The 20,831-nt window shown below is 41.4% G+C and overlaps 1 protein-coding gene and 1 long non-coding RNA gene across 4 annotated transcripts; one reads left to right on the top strand and one right to left on the bottom strand.

Moving 5' to 3' along the window:
- Nucleotides 1-2,380: 2,380 nt before the first annotated feature.
- LOC106589659 (uncharacterized) lies at nt 2,381-17,451 on the bottom strand. Of its 3 annotated transcripts, XR_006762527.2 has the most exons (6): nt 17,257-17,451; nt 16,254-16,311; nt 15,503-15,554; nt 11,532-11,625; nt 3,270-3,427; nt 2,381-2,632 (listed from the first exon to the last, which is right to left on the bottom strand). It is a non-coding gene; the product is annotated as an uncharacterized LOC106589659 (long non-coding RNA). The 3 variants fall into 3 exon arrangements; XR_001324870.3 differs by lacking the exon at nt 15,503-15,554; XR_001324869.3 differs by lacking the exons at nt 15,503-15,554; nt 16,254-16,311.
- A 94-nt stretch (nt 17,452-17,545) lies between these two features.
- LOC106589658 (actin, alpha skeletal muscle 2) lies at nt 17,546-20,618 on the top strand. Its single transcript, XM_014179900.3, has 7 exons — nt 17,546-17,691; nt 18,505-18,641; nt 18,804-19,128; nt 19,254-19,415; nt 19,550-19,741; nt 19,840-20,021; nt 20,146-20,618. Exons 2-7 carry the CDS (start codon nt 18,513-18,515, stop codon nt 20,287-20,289), a joined length of 1,134 nt encoding a protein of 377 aa, XP_014035375.1. The 5' UTR covers nt 17,546-17,691; nt 18,505-18,512; the 3' UTR covers nt 20,290-20,618.
- The last annotated feature ends 213 nt before the right edge of the window (nt 20,619-20,831 follow it).

The following is a 20,831-nucleotide window of genomic DNA, read 5'->3' as shown; positions in this document are numbered from 1 at the left end:
AGACTCAGTCATATCTTCTCAGAAAATATTTCCTCTAACCTAATCTCTTGTGGACAGATGAAATGGCAAGAAAAAATGAGGAAATGACTAACTTTCGCAAGATAATTTTACTTCTGGGTAACCGAAATTACCAAAAGAGGGTACTATTAACCTATTGTTTTCTCTCTCCAATCTGTATGTGTTTAGAAAAGTTATATATCAACTGAATTAAATTCTAAATGTTCAGTCGAGACAAATGTGGACCATCCAAATAAATTCCTTGGATTTTTGCCTCATCCATTCTATTCATACACCTTTGTCACCTCTTTCAGTGTTCAAATAGATCAGTTCAGTGCCCATGACATGCACTGGCGTTGCGTACCAGACACCTGCGCTGCCCCCGCAAGGCAGTAACCCTTCAAAAAGTCTGTCATAAAGCTTTTTAATTTCAATATGTACTAGGAAGCTAAGTACTTATTTCTTGGCGTCAAATCACATATCTACCGTAGCTTTGATTGGACTGATCATGTCAACATCATACTTTCAAAATCTAGGCTAGCAGTCTAGACATCTTCAAAAATCAAGCCAACAATCTACTGGCAAATCCTGTTCAATATGAAGAGAAATTATAGATAAAACGTATCGTTGCTCATCAGCCATTGGACATAAACATTACACAACAAGTTGGAAATTGCAAATTCAACAATGAGTGGTTTGGAAGGAATCAGTGGCTAACTGCAAGTGTTGCAAAGCAATCACTAGCCTGCTACTCAGTGGAGAGGGTGTGTGGTCCAAGTCTGGGTTTAAGGGTCTCTTTTCAAGGATAAACATTCACATGCAACACCATGGGCCAGACAAGGTTGAATACATTGGCCATGCTGTCAATCCAGAATGACTTCTGCCGCATTCAAAACAACTGGAAACTCGGAACTGGGAAATCTCAGACGTCAGTGAGTTCAAGACAACTGGGAACTCAGGGAAAAAATGAGCCCCGACTGGGAAAATACATTTTGAACAGTCATTCAAGTCGGGAACTCAGGCCTCTTTCTAGAGCTCCGACCTGAAGATCACTGATGTCATGATTCAACCTTGTTTTGTTTCAGAATTCCCAGGTGTCTTTTTTTTGTATTTTACCCCTTTTTTCTCCCAATTTCAATTACGATCTTGTCTTATCGCTGCAACTCCCCAACGAGCTTGGGAGAAGCAAAGGTTGAGTCATGCATCCTCCGAAACTTGACCCGTCAAACCGCACTCTAACACTCGCCCGCTTAACCCAGAAGCCAGCTGCACCAAAGTGTCAGAGGAAACACCGTTCAGCTGACGACTGAAGTCAGCCTGCAGGCACCCGGCCCGCCACAAGGAGTCACTAGAACGCGAGAAGCCAAGTAAAGTATTTATCCTACGGTTATGACTTGTGTACAGGGAGATTACTGTAAGAACGGTCCATGTTCTGAATTCTGTTCCTGTACATTTCAAAAGTGCTGAACAAATAGTTATATTGACTACGTCCATCCTAGCTCGCTCATTCATGTCTTAATCGAAATTACGGATTGCCTCTGATCAACTGACAAACATCTCAATTGTCAGTAGAATCCACATTTGTTTAAGCAAGTCAGCCATATCATCTATGTTTTTTAAAAAGGCAGTAAATGAGGCTGAATTAACTGTTTCGCTGCCAGACAAGGCTCCGCTGATAGCCAGGTGTAGCATTGGTAAGGATTCACTCCACTCCAGCTCTGCTGTTAGGACAGCTTTATGTAGGCCCTAACAGTTTGTGGGCACCGTTTGTCACCATTATAGTGCAATTAATGTATTGTTTAGTGTTGTGTTGTGTAGTGGCTTTGCTAGCATGCATCAAAATATTTGGGGAGAGTTTGCCCCACCAAAATCTACATGCTAAAATCGCCACTGCACAGGCCTTGAAAAAGAAATGGCCTAACTGGACTGATGGAAAGTAAGTGGATTTCGGTGAAGAAATGCCGTGGTCAAGGCTACGATGGTGCCAGGGCAGAGTGGAGCCTACTCCGGTGTTCAAAAGCACATATCAGACCGGGAGCCTAATGCTTCGTTCTTAGGTAGTTCTTTATGAGTTTTAGTTTAGAAAACCATCTCTCCGCAGAAGCGACAGTTACAGGGATGGTTAAAAACAGCTTGATTGCCATAGCAACATCAGGGAAACAGGGCAGAAAGGACGGTGATTCAAATACAGCAGTTCTGTAACATCTTTAATTGAGCCTCTCATTCTCCTTAAATGCCGTCCTCAAAACGTTATGGAAAGAGATTAACTGTAGCCTATAGGATGTTTTGGGACAGGTCCACCTGTCAGATGCAAACAGACACCCCCCCCCCTCCCCACTAGTAAAGGTCTTTGATCCCCACATAGAAGACAAGGAGTCAGGAAAATGGATGAGAGACTATTACTCTATTAAATTCATTAGATTTATTTGATATGAGTAATAATAGTATGATATATATTGGCTGTTCCCCTCTTAGGATCTTCTTAAGTGCTGTGTGTGTGTGTGTATGCCACCTTGTGATTGAGGCTGCTGTGCTTTGCTGCCTGAGTGGTGATCTTCATCAGGTCTGTGTCCTGCAACCAATCAAGAGAACTGGAGAGAGAGAGAGAGAACTGGAGAGAGAGAGAGAGAGAGTACTGGAGAGAGAGAGAGAGAGAGAGGTACTTGACAGGTTAGAAACAGATTATTCCCTCCACTTTTGATATTTAAACCTTACATACACCTTACACTTATCTTCCCTTGTAATAAAACAAATTATAGTTACCTTACGTTACTCTAAAGTTGTGAGATACAGAGCAAGATATACACAGAGAGAGACACAGAGAGATACAGAGTGAGATACGAGAGAGATAAAGAGGGAGAGATACAGAGAGAGATACAGATAGAGATACAGTGTGCCAGGTAGCCTAGCGTTTAAGAGTGTTGGACCATTAACCGAAAGGTCCTTGGTTTGAATCCCTGAACTGACTAGGTGAAACAAAATATGACGGTGTGCCCTTGAGTAAGGCACTTAACCCTAATTGCTCCTGTAAGTGTCTGTTATATTACTCACATAGAGAGATAAGAGATAGATGCACTCCTGCCATCAAAGACTGTAGAAGGACCAGATAGTCCACATCCTTACACATTTGCTTTTATAATAGTTATTTTACTTTACTACTAAAGTTTTGAGTTTCATTGGTCCTAAGTGTTGAGAAGAGAGGGGTAGAGGAGGAGTGGAGGAGGGAGACAACCATTTAAATACAGGATAAGGTAGGATGAAGGAGTACTCACCCTGGTCAACGAGCAGAGGCAGCAAGTCTGTGGAGTAGCTGAACTCTAGGAAGGCAGTGTGTGGGCCACCTTCACAGGCTGAAGGGTCATGAAGAGGTCCTGGACAAACTCGGCCGTCAGGCTCTCCTCCACCAGGGTCATGTTGGCAGTGACCTCATCTGGAAGGAACAAACATACTGACATCATCCTGCAACTGAACAATCTGCAGGGAGAGAGTGAGGGAAAGAGAAAGAGGCAGGGAGAAAATGCAGAAGGGGAGAGATCAGATCAATTGAAAAATCTGTTTATGAACAACAAGAATAACTTTTTATACCAGGCTGTGTATTTACTGTGCAGCCCAGTTTCACTGGTGAATGGTTCTGGGTCATCATGACAATGCAGGTGAGTGCCTCCCCATCTGGCTGGAAGTCCTCCATCCCTCTACTTTGACTGAACTGAGTTATCCATCTATCTACACACACACGCACATAAGAGCCGATAGGTTAAAGGTGACAACAACTCAGGAGATGAAATAAGGACTTGAACCCCAGCCCTCGAGTACCTTTGAAGTAGACAACACCCAGAGCAACCAAGGCAGCACTTCTTCACATGGGCTTTGTCAGGATGAGATCCACCTTGCAGCCAATCTGGTTGATTGCATTAATTGTTGTGCCTGTTTTCAATCTTTCCGCAAGATGACGCCACCTCTCCATGTTTTGTAAATGCTCAGTACAATGCTCATGTGCTTTCAAAATGGTCCCGTATTCTCCCACTAACAAAAAACGTCACTGCTCAAATGCGTCTCTTTTCCAAAAATGCGACAACAAAAACAAAAAACAGCATCTGATATACTTGAATACACAAGCTATGTCCGTGTAATTCTTTAAAAACAGCATCTGATATACTTGAATACACAAGCTATGTCCGTGTAATTCTTTAAAAACAGCATCTGATATACTTGAATACACAAGCTATGTCCGTGTAATTCTTTAAAAACAGCATCTGATATACTTGAATACACAAGCTATGTCCGTGTAATTCTTTAAAAACAGCATCTGATATACTTGAATACACAAGCTATGTCCGTGTAATTCTTTAAAAACAGCATCTGATATACTTGAATACACAAGCTATGTCCGTGTAATTCTTTAAAAACAGCATCTGATATACTTGAATACACAAGCTATGTCCGTGTAATTCTTTAAAAACAGCATCTGATATACTTGAATACACAAGCTATGTCCGTGTAATTCTTTAAAAACAGCATCTGATATACTTGAATACACAAGCTATGTCCGTGTAATTCTTTAAAAACAGCATCTGATATACTTGAATACACAAGCTATGTCCGTGTAATTCTTTAAAAACAGCATCTGATATACTTGAATACACAAGCTATGTCCGTGTAATTCTTTTTCAGTTTTTCATACATTTTCATAGTTGTCACTAAATCTCAGAGGGACTGGGTCCCCACTTTGAGGGAATACAATATCTCTGAAATGTTTTCACCCTTTTTGACAAGATCACACCTCTGTTTGTCAGACGGTGCCTCTGGCCACAATTCTGCATCATCACTTAAACGCACTCATGTTCTGTAGTAGGTCCACAAACTGGTCTTTTTGTGACTCTGGAACAGCAAGGGCTGGGGGTGAATCAGACTCTGAATCCGAATTTGCATGATTTGCATCTTCCTCTCCGAGCTCTCGTCCTGGTTTGACATCAGCGAATGCTGCGCTGCTGCTAGTGATGGCCGGTATTACAGATGCTGATGAGCCACCGACAGCAGCAGAGGCAGCAATGCTGCTGGTTGAAGTGCTAGCGGTTGTTGAAGTGCTAGCTAGGCCCAGTGGTGTAAAGTGGCTACTTAAGTAAAAATACTTGAAAGTAGTACTTAAGTAGTTTTTGGGGGGATATCTGTACTTTGCTTTATTATTTATATTTATCTTTTAGTTTTACTGCACTACATTCCTAAAGAAAATACATTTTCCCTGACACCCAAAAGTACTCGTTACATTTTCAATGCTTAGCAGGACAGGAAAATGGTCCAATTCACGCAGTTATCAAGAGAACATCCCTGGCTATCCCTACTGCCTCTGATCTGGCAGACTCACTAAACACAAGTGCTTCATTTGTAAATTATATCTTAGTGTTACTTTTAGACTTTTACTCAAGTAGTATTTTACTGACTCACTTCTACCTGAGTCATTTTCTATCAAGGTATCTTTACTTTTACTCAAGTATGACAATTGGGTACTTTTTCCACCACTGGCTAGGGCCTGTCTTTGGGCTTGTCGTCGTCATGTCCTCTGCCTCGACCATGATGGCAATTATTATCAGCCACACCTGTTTTTTTACTAAAGAAATATTTTAATTTAGGTCATTTTTCTGTTAAAATTTTATCTTATTTATTCATTTTTATTTCTCTGCCCCACTCTTCTGAATGCGCCTCACCACAGAGATTTTGCTACAGCTTCGGGACAGATCGAAATTGAAGGTGTCCAACTCAAGGTGTCATAAATGAAATGCACCCCCCAACCCCAATGTTAAAAATATCTACACATGACCCCCCCCCCCCCCCCCCTGTATTGTAAAATAAATTGAACACCCTCCCCCCTCATATAATTAACTAAAAATGATGTTTTTGAGCACAAATAACAATAACTGTAGTGGCCCTGTGTTCATAAATGTTGATATCGACTTTGCTTTTGTGGCACAGTTGATGCCACACAGGGCTACGGGCCAGAAGGTTGAGGGGTCGCCGACCACCACAGGTGAGCTCACTCTTCTTGCCTGTTTCATTACACTTTGATCAGCTTGGGGGAAATCAGATTTTCTACATTTTGATCCCATATTTATAGTTGTATAAAATATATGCAACACAATTTCCACCAACAGGTTTCTGTGCCAATGCACCACACAACCAACTAACAAAGCATTCTGACTACGGGCATGGTTTGCGTGCTCAACACCACAATAATCGACAATTTCAATCTAGACAAACTGAAAATACATCCCTCCCTACTAGGGCTGGCCCATTTTGATCGACTGATAGTTGTCACAAATATATATCTATATAATCATGGTGCACAAGACTCCAGCATGATTCGCGCCTGTCTCAGTGGACTAATCCATTTTGGAGGCTGTGGGGAGGGCACAGTCCATCACTCTAGGACACGTGCTACTGAAATTGTATATTAGTATGATGTAAGAACAATGGTGTGCAACACTAATAAAAATTATATTATTTTATATTATATTTTATAGCGGTCGCTGTCTGAGGTTCTGGAACATAGCCTAATCTTCAGTGTCATTGAATTGGCGCCTTTTCCTAGCAAATGTTACTATGTGCATAATAGCAAAGTTAACCAGCATATTGGTGTTGAGAACAATTTGGCAGAGGCAGCAGCAGAGTGAGAAGAGAGAACAGCCCTTACATTAATTGTCTAAGAAGAAAAGTGAGAGAGGAAACCCCAATTTGTTAGGTCTGTAATCAACAGCCTAACTGTTAAATGTGCCTGGCTTTATATATCATCCATGTATATATATATATATATATATTATAAGTTGAAGTCAAAAGTTTACATACACCTTAGCCAAATACATTTAAACTCAGTTTTTCACAATTCCTGACATTTAATCCTAGTAAAAATTCCCTGTTTTAGGTCAGCTAGGATCACCACTTCATTTTAAGAATGTGAAATGTCAGAATAATAGTAGAGAGAATGATTTATTTCAGCTTGTATTTCTTTCATCACATTCCCAGTGGGTCAGAAGTTTACATTCACTCAATTAGTATTTGGTAGCATTGCCTTTAAATTGTTTAACTTGGGTCAAATGTTTCTGGTAGCCTTCCACAAGCTTCCCACAGTAAGTTGGGTGAATTTTGGCACTTTCCTCCTGACAGAGCTGGTGTAACTGAGTCAGGTTTGTAGGCCTCCTTGCTCGCACGTGCTTTTTCAGTTCTGCCCACACATTTTCTATAGGATTGAGGTCAGGGCTTTGTGATGGCTCCAATACCTTGACTTTGTTGTCCTTAATCCATTTTCCCACAACTTTGGAAGTATGCTTGGGATCAATTTCCATTTGGAAGGCACATTTGCGACCAAGCTTTAACTTCTTGACTGATGTCTTGAGATGTTGCTTCAATATATACACATAATTTTCCTGCCTCATGATGCCATCTATTTTGTGAAGTGCACCAGTCCCTCTTGCAGCAAAGCTCCCCCACAACATGATGCTGCCACCCCTGTGCTTCACGGTTGGGATGGTGTTTTTCGGCTTGCAAGCCTCCCCCTTTATCCTAAAAACATAACGATGGTCATTATGGCCAAACAGTTCTATTTTTGTTTCATCAGACCAGAGGACATTTCTCCAAAAAGTACAATCTTTGCAGTTGCAAACCGTAGTCTAGCTTTTTTTATGGAGGATTTGGAGCAGTGGCTTCTTCCTTGCTGAGCGGCCTTTCAGGTTATGTCGATATAGGACTCGTTTTACTTTGGCTATAGATACTTTTGTACCTGTTTCCTCCATCATCTTCACAAGGTCCTTTGCTGTTGTTCTGGGATTGATTTGCACTTTTGCACCAAAGTACGTTCATCTCTAGGAGACAGAACGCGTCTCCTTTCTGAGCGGTATGACGGCTGCATGGTCCCATGGTGTTTATACTTGCATACTATTGTTTGTACAGATGAACGTGGTACCTTCAGGCATTTGGAAATTGCTCCCAAGGATGAACCAGACTTGTGGAGGTCTACAATGTTTTTGCTGAGGTCTTGGCTGATTTCTTTTGATTTTCCCACGATGTCAAGCAAAGAGGCACTGAGTTTGAAGGTAGGCCTTGAAATTCATCCACAGGTACATCTCCAATTGACTCAAATTATGTCATTTAGCCAATCAGAAGCTTCTAAAGCCATGACATAATTTTCGGGAATTTTCCAAGCTGTTTAAAGGCACAATCAACTTAGTGTATGTAAACTTCTGACCCACTGGAATTGTGATACAGTGAAATATAAGTGAAATTATCTGTCTATAAACAATTGTTGGAAAAATGACTTGTGTCATGCACAAAGTAGATGTCCTAACCGACTTGCCAAAAAGTATAGTTTGTTAACGTGACATTTGTGGAGTGGTTGAATAACGAGTTTTAATGACTCCAACCTAAGTGTATGTAGATCCTGCTTCTGTTGCCTGTTTGAGAGTTTGATTAATAGCCTACTTATTCCATGAGCTCTATGCATTGGCGATTTTAGCATGTACATCTTGGTGGGGCAAAAAAAAAAATGTGGGATGCATGCCAGCGAAGCCACGACACAACACAACACTAAACAATACATTAATTGCACTATAACGGTGACAAATGGTGCCCACAAACTGTTAGGGCCTACATAAAGCTGTCCCAACAGCAGAGACCCAACAGCAGTCTCAACAACTTACCACTGCTACACCTGGCTTCAACGGAGCCTTGTCTGCAGCGAAACAGTTCAATCAGGCTCATTTACTGCCTTTTAAAAAACATACACTACCGGTCAAAGGTTTTGGAACACCTACTCATTCAAGGGTATTTCTTTATTTTTCCCATTTTTACATTGTAGAATAAGTGAAGACATCAAAACTATGAAATAACACATATGGAATCATGTAGTAACCAAAAAAGTGTTAAACAAATAGAAATATATTTTATGTTTGAGAGTCTTCAAATAGCCACCCTTTGCCTTGATGACAGCTTTGCACACTCTTGGCATTCTCTCAACCAGCTTCACCTGGAATGATTTTCCAACAGTCTTGAAGGAGTTCCCACATATACTGAGCACTTGTTGGCTGATTTTCCTTTACTCTGTGGTCTGACTCATCCCAAACCATCTCAATTGGTTTGAGGTCAGGTGATTGTAGAGGCCAGGTCATCTGACGCAGCACTCCATCACTCTCATTCTTGGTAAAATAGCCCTTAAACTTTTGTGTTGGGTCACTGTCCTGTTGAAAAACAAATGATAGTCCCACTAATCCCAAACCAGATGGGATGGCGTATCGTTGCAGAATGCTGTGGTAGCCATGCCGGTTAAGTGTGCCTTGAATTCTAAATAAATCACAGACAGTGTCACCAGCAAAGCACCCCTACACCATAACACCTCCTCTGCCATGCTTCATGGTGGGAAATACACATGCGAAGATCATCCATTCACCCACACTGCGTCTCACAAAGACATGGCGGTTGGAACCAAAAATCTCCAATTTGGACTCCAGACCAAAGGACAAATTTCCACCAGTCTAATGTCCATTGCTCGTGTTTCTTGGCCCTAGCAAGTCTCTTCTTCTTATTGGTATCCTTTAGTAGTGGTTTCTTTGCAGCAATTCGACCATGAAGGCCTGATTCACACATAGTGTCTTCTGAGAAGTTGATGTTGAGTTGTGTCTGTTACTTGAACTCTGTGAAGCATTTATTTGGGCTGCAATTTCTGAGGCTGGTAACTCTAATAAACTTATCCTCTGCAGCAGAGGTAACTCTGAGTCTTCCATTCCTGTGGCGGTCGTCATGAGAGCCAGTTTCATCATAGTGCTTGATGGTTTTTGCTACTGCACTTGAATAAACTTTCAAAGTTCTTGAAATGTTCTGTATTGACTGACCATGTCATAACGTAATGATGGACTGTCGTTTTGCTTTGCTTATTTGAGCTGTTCTTGCCATAAAATGGACTTGGTCTTTTACCAAATAGGGCTATCTTCTGTATACCCCCCACCCCACCTTGTCACAACACAACTGATTGGCTCAAACTTATTAAGAATATCAGGAATCAAGATAAGTGCAGACCGTGTGAAGTAACAATGTTTATTGTAACACCAGGGTCAGGGACAGGCAGAGTTCAGTAATCCAGAGGTGGAGCAAAGGTACCGGACGGTAGGCAGGCTCAGGGTAGGCAGAGGTCAATAATCCAGAGGTGGGACAAAGGTACAGGACGGCAGGCAGGCTCAGGGTCTGGGACTGGCAAAGTGATCAGGCGGGCGGGTACAAGGTCAGGACAGGCAAGGATCAAAACCCAGGAGGACGAGAAAAGGAGAGGCAGGGAAAAACACAGGAGCTGACAGGACGAATGCTGGTAAGCGTAACAAACAAGACAAACTGGCAACAGACAAACAGAAAACACAGGTATAAGTACACAGGGGATAATGGGGAAGATGGGCAAGACCTGGAGGGGGGTGGAGACAAGCACAAAGACAGGTCAAGGCGTGACAAAGAAGGAAAGAAATTCCACAAATGTACTTTTAAAAAGGCATACCTGTTAATTGAAATGCATTCCACCTCATGAAGCTGGTTTAGAGAATGCCAAGATTGTGCAAAGCTGTCATCAAGACAAAGGGTGGCTATTTGAAGAATCTCAAATATAAAATATATTTTGATTTGTTTAACACTTTTTTGGTTACTACATGATTCCATGTGTGTTATTTCCTAGTTTTGATGTCTTCACTAGTATTCTACAATGTAGAAAATAGTAAAAAGAAAGAAAAACCCTTGGATGAGTAGGTGTTCTAAAACTTTTGACCGGTAGTGTAGCTGATATTGCTGACTTGCTTAAACAAATGTGGTTTCTACTGACAACTGAGATGTACAAGCTATGGCATAAGGGGATGACAAGCGGATAAGAGGCTATCCGTAATTTCGATTAAGACATTAATGAGTGAGCGACGACGGACGTAGTCAATATAACTATTTGTTCAGCACTTTTGAAATGTACAGCGACAGAATTCAGAACATGGGCCGTTCTTACAGTAATCTCCCTGTACACAAGTCAGAACCGTAGGATAAATAAAGGGGGCATATAAACAGACAATGAAAGCTCTTCCAAAATTCGATGATTACATTTCTCTAAAACGGGTTATAGGCTACATGTGCACCCCCAAGTTAGAACAGTAGGCAAAATGAAGAGGTGAAAATAGACCAAATTGTTAGGGTGAGGCACATTGAACACCGTTTGGGTCTTTGCGTGTCTAAAAACATACACGTCATATAACACTATTTGACGCGTTAAATAAGCTTTTAATTTGACATGTCAAATAACACAATTCTATTATAGAATGTTGTGTGTGCTGAATTTGCACATACAAGCCAAGCGCCCCCACTGCTATCAGTAGCACTGTCAAAGCTGTACAAAAGAAGTTTGCTAACAAGCACACACCGGGCCATGAACGATGTGTTTACAATACCGTATTACTTTCTTAACTACAGTATACATATCTCCCTTGCATATTACATCATTTATGCAGCAACATACAAGACATTTTTTGACTCACCTTGTGAAGGTGGTGCGGCGGGTCTTTGTGGGCAAATTTTGGCATCAAACTTTGGCATCAAAGTCTGGCATTCTCTGGATTTATGGTGGGAACTCTGGGGGGAAAAAACACAGCCACTCCATTGAATAGCAGGCTAACATTAGTGGTTGCTTTGCAATGCTTGCAGTTAGCCACTGATTCCTTCCAAACAAGCCATTGTTGAATTTGTTGTGTAATCTTTATGTCCAATGGCCGATGAGCACCGATACATTTTAGCTATAATTTGTCTTCATTATTTCTCTTCATATGACATGGATTAAAAAGGATTTGCCAGTAGATTGTTCACTTGATTCATGATGATGACTGCTAGCTAAGACTTTGAAAGTAAGATGTTGACATGATCAGTCCAATCAAAGCTACTGTACATATAACGTGATTTGACGTCATTTTATCTGTGGCCAATGACCTTGAGCCTTCTTGGAAGGGCACTTGTGATATAACTATGGCAGGACCCAAAGGGCTGAAATGTTCAATGTTTACCCTTACTAAGGACATAAACTTGGCGATGACGTACTGTTCCCATGAGTGACAGAACACTGAGCCAATCAAGGCGCAATGATCCTATTTTCTGCTGGCTCGCCCCACCGCCACAGAAAGCACTGAGCTGGGCTGAAACACCTGCATTTTGGAGCTGCTTTACTCAAGAAAACAATAAAGGGACCATGTGTGTATGCAGCTTTATTAACTGAATGATATATTTTTTTACATTGTTTGCAAACTGATATGTGACATGTATTAATGTCAAAATAACATGCAAAACAGGCAAGCCCCCCCCCCCCCCCCCAAAAAAATACATATATTATTATTATTATTTGTTAAAAATGTGGGGCTCAAAACATGAATGAAGGGCCACCACTGGCACTATGCCTCTCGCAACTGCAACATGTTGGATAAAGCAATTTCACAATTTCGGCTGTTTTGAATCTTTACCATGCTGTAATAAAGGCTCTCTGCTATTCCTTATAATTTATTTATTGTTATTTACACTGTTCCAAACAGCCAGAAATATAATAATACTGCAATCTAAAAGCACCTGTTTATCACACATAATAGGCTGCCCACTCAGCTCTTGCTCCTATACACTCATTTTTTCTTGATCTCCTTCCTATTGTTATTATTACAATTATGATTATGATCATAAGTATACTAATAAGTCATGTCATTATCATTCGTAGGCTTAGCATAGTAGCCTTGTTTTACCACCATCGAGCTGTAGGCCTAAGACTGCATCCTGTTTAGCTGTCTTAATACCGTAATCAATTTGTAAGTCGCTCTGGATAAGAACGTCTGCTAAATGACGTAAATGTAAATTAGGCCTATATTTCAATATATTTCAGTGTCAATTAATCAATCATTCCTTCGTGCATGTCATCACATTCATGCTTTGAAATGCCATTAAGCTTTTTTGTTTTAAAATGAAATAAGAAAGAGAGCCTCGAATAATTAGCCTAAATAATACATCTACTGCAACATGTCAGCAATTGCATTCACAAATCCATGCGACTGTTTTTAGTCTTTGCGGTAATAAAGGATTTCATTTTTGTTTTGTTAGAATAGACTCTCTGGTACAGTTATAATGTATTAAGTGTTGTTTACACGGTTCCAAAAGGTCCGAAAAAAAATGATATTGTAATATTCCACAACTAAGTCAAATGTCTTCCATACATTGGACTTCCTCTTTGCCCCCTGAGCAACCAGTAAACCATCCCCATTTGGAGTTAATTTGTCACATTCTCTGCATCCATTATGCTTTCAAATGTGTAATGGTGTTCGGAGTTTGCTACAACCAACTTATTGATGTGATTATGATATGCTATAGGTCAGGCCCTATTGGTCACGTGCATACGATGCATAAAGTGCATTCGGAAAGGATTCAGACCCCTTGACTTTTTCCACATTTTGTTATGTTACAGCCTTATTCAAAAATGTATTTAAAAAAATGTTTTCCTTCATCAATTTTCCCCTAATGACAAAGCAAAAACAGGTTAAGACATTTTTGCAAATGTATGAAATATGAAAAATGTATAATACATTTACATAACTACATTATACATTTATAATACATTTACATAACATTTACATTACTCAGTACTTTGACGAAGCACCTTTGGCAGCGATTATAGCCTTGAGTCTTCTTCGGTATGACGCTACAAGCTTGGCACACCTGTATTTGGGGAGTTTCTCACATTCTTCTCTGCAGATTCTCTCAAGCTCTGTCAGGTTGGAGGGGGAGTGCCGCTGCACAGCCATTTTCAGGTCTCTCCAGAGATGTTTGATCGGGTTCAAGTCCGGGCAACTCAAGGACATTCAGAGACTTGTCCCGAAGCCACTCCTGTGTTGTCTTGGCTGTGTGCTTAGGGTCATTGTCCTGTTGGAAGGTGAACCTTCTCCCCAGTCTGAGGTCCTGAGCGCTCTGGAGTAGATTTTTATCAAGGATCTCTCTGTACTTTGCGCCGTTCATCTTTCCCTCGAGCCCGACTAGTCTCCCAGTCCCTGCCACTGAAAAACATCCCCACAGCATGATGCAGCAACTACCATGCTTCACTTTAGGGATGGTGCCAGGTTTCCTCCAGACGTGACACTTGGCATTTAGGCCAAAGAGTTCAATCTTAGTTTAATGAGAACAGAGAATGTTGTTTCTCATGGTCTGAGAGTCCTTTAGGTGCCTTTTGGCAAACTCCAAGCGGGCTGTCATGTGCCTTTTACTGAGGAGTAGCTTCCGTCTAGCCACTCTACCATAAAGGCCTGATTGGTGGAATGCTGCAGAGATGGTTGTCCTTCTGGAAGGTTCTCCCATCTCCACAGAGGAACTCTGGAGCTTTGTCAGAGTGACCATCGGGATCTTGGTCACTTCCCTGACCAAGGCCCTTCTCCCTTGATTGCTCAGTTTGAACGGGCCGCCAGCTCTAGGAAGAGTCTTGGTGGTTCCAAACTTCTTCCATTTAAGAATGATGGAGGCCACTGTGTTCTTGGGGACCTTCAATGCTGCAGATATTTTTTGGTATCCTTCCCCAGATCTGTGCCTCGACACAATCCTGTCTCGGAGCTCTACGGACAATTCCTTCGACCTCATGGCTTGGTTTTTGCTCTGACTTGCACTGTCAACTGTGGGAACTTATATAGACCTTATATAAACCATGGCCAATCAATTGAATTTACCACAGGTGGACTCCAATCAAGTTTTACAAACATCTCAAGGATGATCAATGTGAACAGAATGCACCTGAGCTCAAATTAGAGTCTCATAGCAAAGGGTCTGAATATTTATTTAAATATTTTATTTTTATGTGCTAAAATTTCTAAAAACCGTTTTTCACTTTGTCATTATGGGGTATTGTGTGTAGATGGAGGCAGATTTTTTATTGTTTAATCAATTTTAGAATAAGGCTGTAACGTAACAAAATGTGGAAAAAGGGAAGGGGTCTGAGTACTTTCCGAATGCACAGTAAATATGAACCAGTCCGTGGGTGATTAATGACACTTGTTTCTACTATTATGAGAAAAACATGGATTATATGAATATTGATATGAAATGTATGTATATGTAGAGAAATACATTTTTGATCTATTATGAATTATTATTTGGTTGTAAGGATTCATTTACTTTTTTTTAGGTATTGTTTGTCAACAATATGACCTCATTAACCTGGGCACAGTGCTCATGTCATGCAGGTTCAGGTAGGCTATACAGAACAGTTGTATTTTTTGTTAATAAACAACATTTATCCATTAGCTAAAGCAAAGCCATAGGCTACATTCAATGGCACCACAGAAAGGCTATCATCGATTTGATAGGCAGCTGTATAGACATACCACAATTTCAGCACCATGGACACAAATCAACAGTCTAAACTTGGTGAGTGGCTGTCTGGCTGACATTCGATTTTGTTTTATTTTAGGGAAGGTGGTGGGAGAGGAGAGTGAACTCTGACCTTGTGGGGGTCCAGAGAAACAGCATTACGCCAGTGATGGAGGGTAGCCTATCTGTCATGAAAACAGAGGAGTCAAATGCATGTGACTAGAAGAGGCCTCTGAACCTCATTAAAGCTAGAATCCTTAATTGAAACAATAACAAAGTGGGCAACCCGCCTCTGTTTTGGTAAAACGCTGAGGGATGGGCTTGGAGAAATGTAATCACTCAAATTCATAGAAAGAGCTATGGATGCAAGGACTGACCATCCATGATATCAAAAGTTTAGTTTTAACCATGTTTTGAGGCTGTTTGTTTACAGTTACATTGTTTACAACCATTGGAGTAAAAAAAGCTTATATTTTGGGTTCTGATGGGGTACGACAGTTGAACTAATCTCATGAGGCGATCGGATTGAATCCCAGCCTTAGTCTATTCTTGTCCTATTACACTCTTAGAAAAAAGGTTCTAAAAGGTTTCTATTACTTGCTTTATAATATATATGTCACCCCTAAAGGTTCTAGGCTATTCAAGAAAAGGGTTAATTGGGGTTCTATATAGATAGAACCTTTAAGCGTGCCATAATATATGAAACAAATATAGAAAAAACATATATATAGAACCAAAAAGGGTTCTAAGAGTGTAGGGTTCTCCACCCCAGGCTGAAGTGGTCTGCTGAACGGCTAAGCTGCTTATTTTCCCTTGGTGACAGGGGGAGGCGTAGTGGCAGTTGTCCCTCTTGCTTCCTCCCCTCCTACCAAACTGGCACGTACCCCAGAGACATCACCTGCTGGGGCAGACTGTGGAGTGGCAGCAGCTGGGCAACAGACCCTGTCAAACCAAACAAGCCTCAAATGTAGACCAACTAAAAAAAATGCTTTATGTACTGTATTTTGTGCAACACATAAGATCGAGTTCATGGAAGAACTGTGATTTACACCGAATTTCAATGGAAAAAAATAGCTTTGCAGCTTTTCATTTTCTATGAACACATTAGAAGGTTGTATATGAGGTTCTTGGATAGCTTATTATGTCATATGTTCAGGATACACAGCTGAACGTTTGAGACATGGTCCTCATGCCAACACTGAGTTAACCCTGGGCTCCTGTTGTCTCTGTCAACAAATGATTTGACTTGGGTGTTGCTGTGAGCATATGACCTGGCCACTATGTGTTGAAATGTCTAAAGTATATGAGAAGTAAAAAGTCACATTCTCAATGTGTTTGACCTACTGGAACTTGTATGTTTTTTTAACAACCCTCATTTTAAATATAGCCTGTGACAATACCAACAATAAATAGCCTATAAGGCTAGCTGTTATCAGCTGTTTCCGAGAATCTGTCGATGCTGGCCATATGATGATAGAAAAGAGGTCAGTCTATGGCTGCACAGTGATGTAGGCTAATAATAATAATGCAATCTTTATTGGGTCTCGTCATAAAATCAACATTTGAAAATGTTTTACTTTGCATGCAATTAGCACCATGCAAATAGTTGTATTAAACGTAGCCTATGCTATGCCTGAATTAATGCGGCCTCTGTTATTGTTTGGATAACCTACGGCTACCCCACAGTAGGTATGCACGGGGTTCTAGAGCTCTAAACTGAGCAAAACCCCAAGAACCAAGCAGCAACGATTACAGAGCACAATGGCAAAACATTACAGACCAATCCATTGTTAACACGGCTGTGCAATTGCAAATCCAAGCTCAAAGGAACATTACTATGTTTGTAATCAACCTGCAGTAGTATGACAGAACAATAATTTAAACTACCTTCTTTCCTTCGTGTTGTCGTTCCTATATGGCTATACAGTTGCGCTCCTCGATAAGGGCTTTCCAACCGGGATCCTGTATGCAGTTGTAGTTTGCTGTGCCACGAGGGTGTCTTACAAATCACAGGCTCTCCATATACGGCCCTGGCGCCGTGGCTTCGAATCAGGACCACAGTCCCATACATGGAGAGCCCTGCTCACTTTTAAACCGGGGAGCCCTTTAGCCTGCCTGCGAAGTTTCCCCGTCACACCGAAGAACCTAATATGGATGACGGCTGGGAAAATGTCCAATGGAACACGTAGACAATCTTAGTGGTGGGTAAGGGAAATAGGCCGAACGCGGTGAGTATATAAGGTTGGAAGTGCCACTATAGCTCGATCCAGCAGCAGTTGCTTTCCGCCTTCTGAGCTTAATCTGAGACAGACACCACCAAAGGTAAGAAAAATGGAATCAACCCAAACCTCAAAGACTGGATCTACTATTCATGGACTGATATCAAAGGATGTACCCTTATTTTTATTTTACATCTGCGGAGCCAATTAATATTATAAAATACACAGATAGTGATGTCACAGTCTCTTCACTTGAAGGAATTGCGCATGCCAATTACGCATGGATTTATTGTATAGGCTACAGAAATTAAACAAATTGGGGAAGAGTAGAAGAGATAAAATACTATTTTTCCTTTCTGTCAGATTACTTGATAAACCCTTGGCCTTGTTTGTAGACTTAATTGAAACAAACAACTGGCCAAATTGCCTGGGCTTGGCTACCTAACGATTTAACAGCCCCTTGACATTGTGTTATTCAAAGAAATTTGAGTGGTTTCATGGAGTTCAGAAACAATGCATTATAATCGGAGAGATCATTTCACTCATACAACAAATGAGTGTGTAACATGCATAAGATAACATTTCCAGTAGGGTATTCAACAGGTGACAATATCAATGCGTAAATCTAACCAAATGTAGACTCAACTCAAATGACTTGTGCCTAAACTCAATTCAATATAATATCGACAATAATAGCCTATTAACTTGCAACAACTTTTAGAGTAAATGCAAGGATTTTCTCACTCAACCAGGCTTGTGTGTTAAACTGTCATCCGTGGCTTGTACAATATTTAATGTTAGACAACGTTTAGGTGTGCATCGTGCGTTATGTTGTTCTGATGTGGTTCACAGCTCCGGCACGTGTGCGTGCACCCTGCAGAAATATGACCGTTTTTTGTGTATGTGTATTATTAAGAACTCAAGATGTGTGACGACGACGAGACTACAGCCCTTGTGTGCGACAACGGCTCCGGCCTTGTGAAGGCTGGGTTCGCCGGTGATGACGCCCCCAGGGCTGTCTTCCCCTCCATCGTTGGTCGCCCTCGTCACCAGGTATGATCTGCACTCCGAAGACGCCTGCAACAGGCCCATATTACGCAATTTGCCCCGTAAATCCTTTATTATCTATTATCTATCTATGCGTTCCGACGTCATGTTTTGACTGGGATAAAGCTATGCCACCATATAGGCCAATGAGTCTCGTCTTTCCTCCAGGGTGTCATGGTGGGTATGGGTCAGAAGGACTCCTACGTAGGAGATGAAGCTCAGAGCAAGAGAGGTATCCTTACTCTGAAGTACCCCATCGAGCACGGTATCATCACTAACTGGGACGATATGGAGAAGATCTGGCACCACACCTTCTACAACGAGCTGCGTGTTGCCCCCGAGGAGCATCCCACTCTGCTCACTGAGGCCCCCCTGAACCCCAAGGCTAACCGTGAAAAGATGACCCAGATCATGTTTGAGACATTCAACGTCCCCGCCATGTATGTTGCGATCCAGGCTGTGCTGTCTCTGTACGCCTCCGGTCGTACCACTGGTAAGGAATGCAGCGTTTACTTATAAACAATTAACCTAAAACAACGTGTCGGCTACGTGTGGCCTACCATGTGTCCATACTATGAGTTATGTCAACTGAATATTTACGTTTTGTTTGTGTTAAAGGTATTGTGCTGGACTCCGGTGATGGTGTGACCCACAACGTACCCATCTATGAGGGTTATGCTCTTCCCCACGCCATCATGCGTCTGGATTTGGCTGGTCGCGATCTGACTGACTACCTCATGAAAATCCTCACTGAGCGTGGCTACTCTTTCGTCACAACTGGTGAGATTTCGTTTGCCTCGTTTTACTCACCATGAAAAGACCATGCATAATCTGTAACATGCGCTAAAACGCACAAGACGTGCGTAATTGCAATGATTTGTTCCATGTTCTGAGCAAAAACTTATTCATTACAGCCGAGCGTGAGATCGTGCGTGACATCAAGGAGAAGCTGTGCTATGTGGCTCTGGACTTCGAGAACGAGATGGCCACTGCCGCCTCCTCCTCCTCCCTTGAGAAGAGCTATGAGCTTCCCGATGGTCAGGTCATCACCATCGGTAACGAGCGTTTCCGTTGCCCAGAGACCCTCTTCCAGCCTTCATTCATTGGTATGTAATAATCATATAACGAGTAATGCTAATTTATATGACAATTATATTGGTCAAAATAGAGACATGCTGTTTCTAATACGTTATAATCCAAACAGGTATGGAGTCTGCCGGTATTCACGAGACCGCCTACAACAGCATCATGAAGTGCGACATTGACATCCGTAAGGACCTGTATGCCAACAATGTCCTGTCCGGTGGTACCACCATGTACCCTGGTATTGCTGACCGTATGCAGAAGGAGATCACCGCCCTGGCTCCCAGCACCATGAAGATCAAGGTAATTATATGACAACCCAATAACACTATTCGTATTTATACCTTCCAATAAACATTTGTCAACAATAAAATCTTAATAAAAATATGTCATGGTTTTTACTCATACTCAACTTCTTTCTCTATAGATCATTGCCCCACCTGAGCGTAAATACTCCGTCTGGATCGGTGGATCCATCCTGGCTTCCCTCTCCACTTTCCAGGCCATGTGGATCACCAAGCAGGAATACGACGAGGCAGGCCCCAGCATTGTCCACCGCAAGTGCTTCTAAATGTATCATCTCCTGCGTCGGTTTGCTCTGGATCCCCAAGAGGAACAACACAATGTTGTCACTGGACTGTTTTTGTAACCTTTTTTTTGTAACCATGTGTTATCTGGAAAGAAAATCTGCAAATGTGAACCAGCATCAACAAGAACTAGACATGACATGTTATTATTCAACATGTGAATGTAAATGTACATAAATACTACGTTATTAAAGTCCATTATTTGGTATTTTCATATGTCTGTTTTATAATCATAATGCCGCAATATGTAGGCCTATGTTGTAAAGCACATAACATGATCATCACACAATAAACCAATAGGCCTTCAGTCCAATACTCGTGGTCACTCGAATGCATGGTATGTTGAGGATTTCCATGCTGAATATGGTATGGTACTGTAGGATAATGTTAGAGAGAATACGCTATAGTAAAGGAATGATCAAATGCAGGATTATAATAGGCTACTGCTATAGTGCACCTGATTTGCGTCGAGTCTACTACAAGAGATTTGACTCTTCATTTGGCATGGCGAGAGTGAAAGGTGACT

The sequence above is a fragment of the Salmo salar genome, chromosome 28 (assembly GCF_965601325.2).
Source record: "Salmo salar chromosome 28, fSalSal1, whole genome shotgun sequence".
Taxonomy (NCBI): Eukaryota; Metazoa; Chordata; class Actinopteri; order Salmoniformes; family Salmonidae; genus Salmo; species Salmo salar.
The sequence above is the reverse complement of the archived record's forward strand: the minus strand, read 5'-3'. Positions and strand labels throughout refer to the sequence as shown.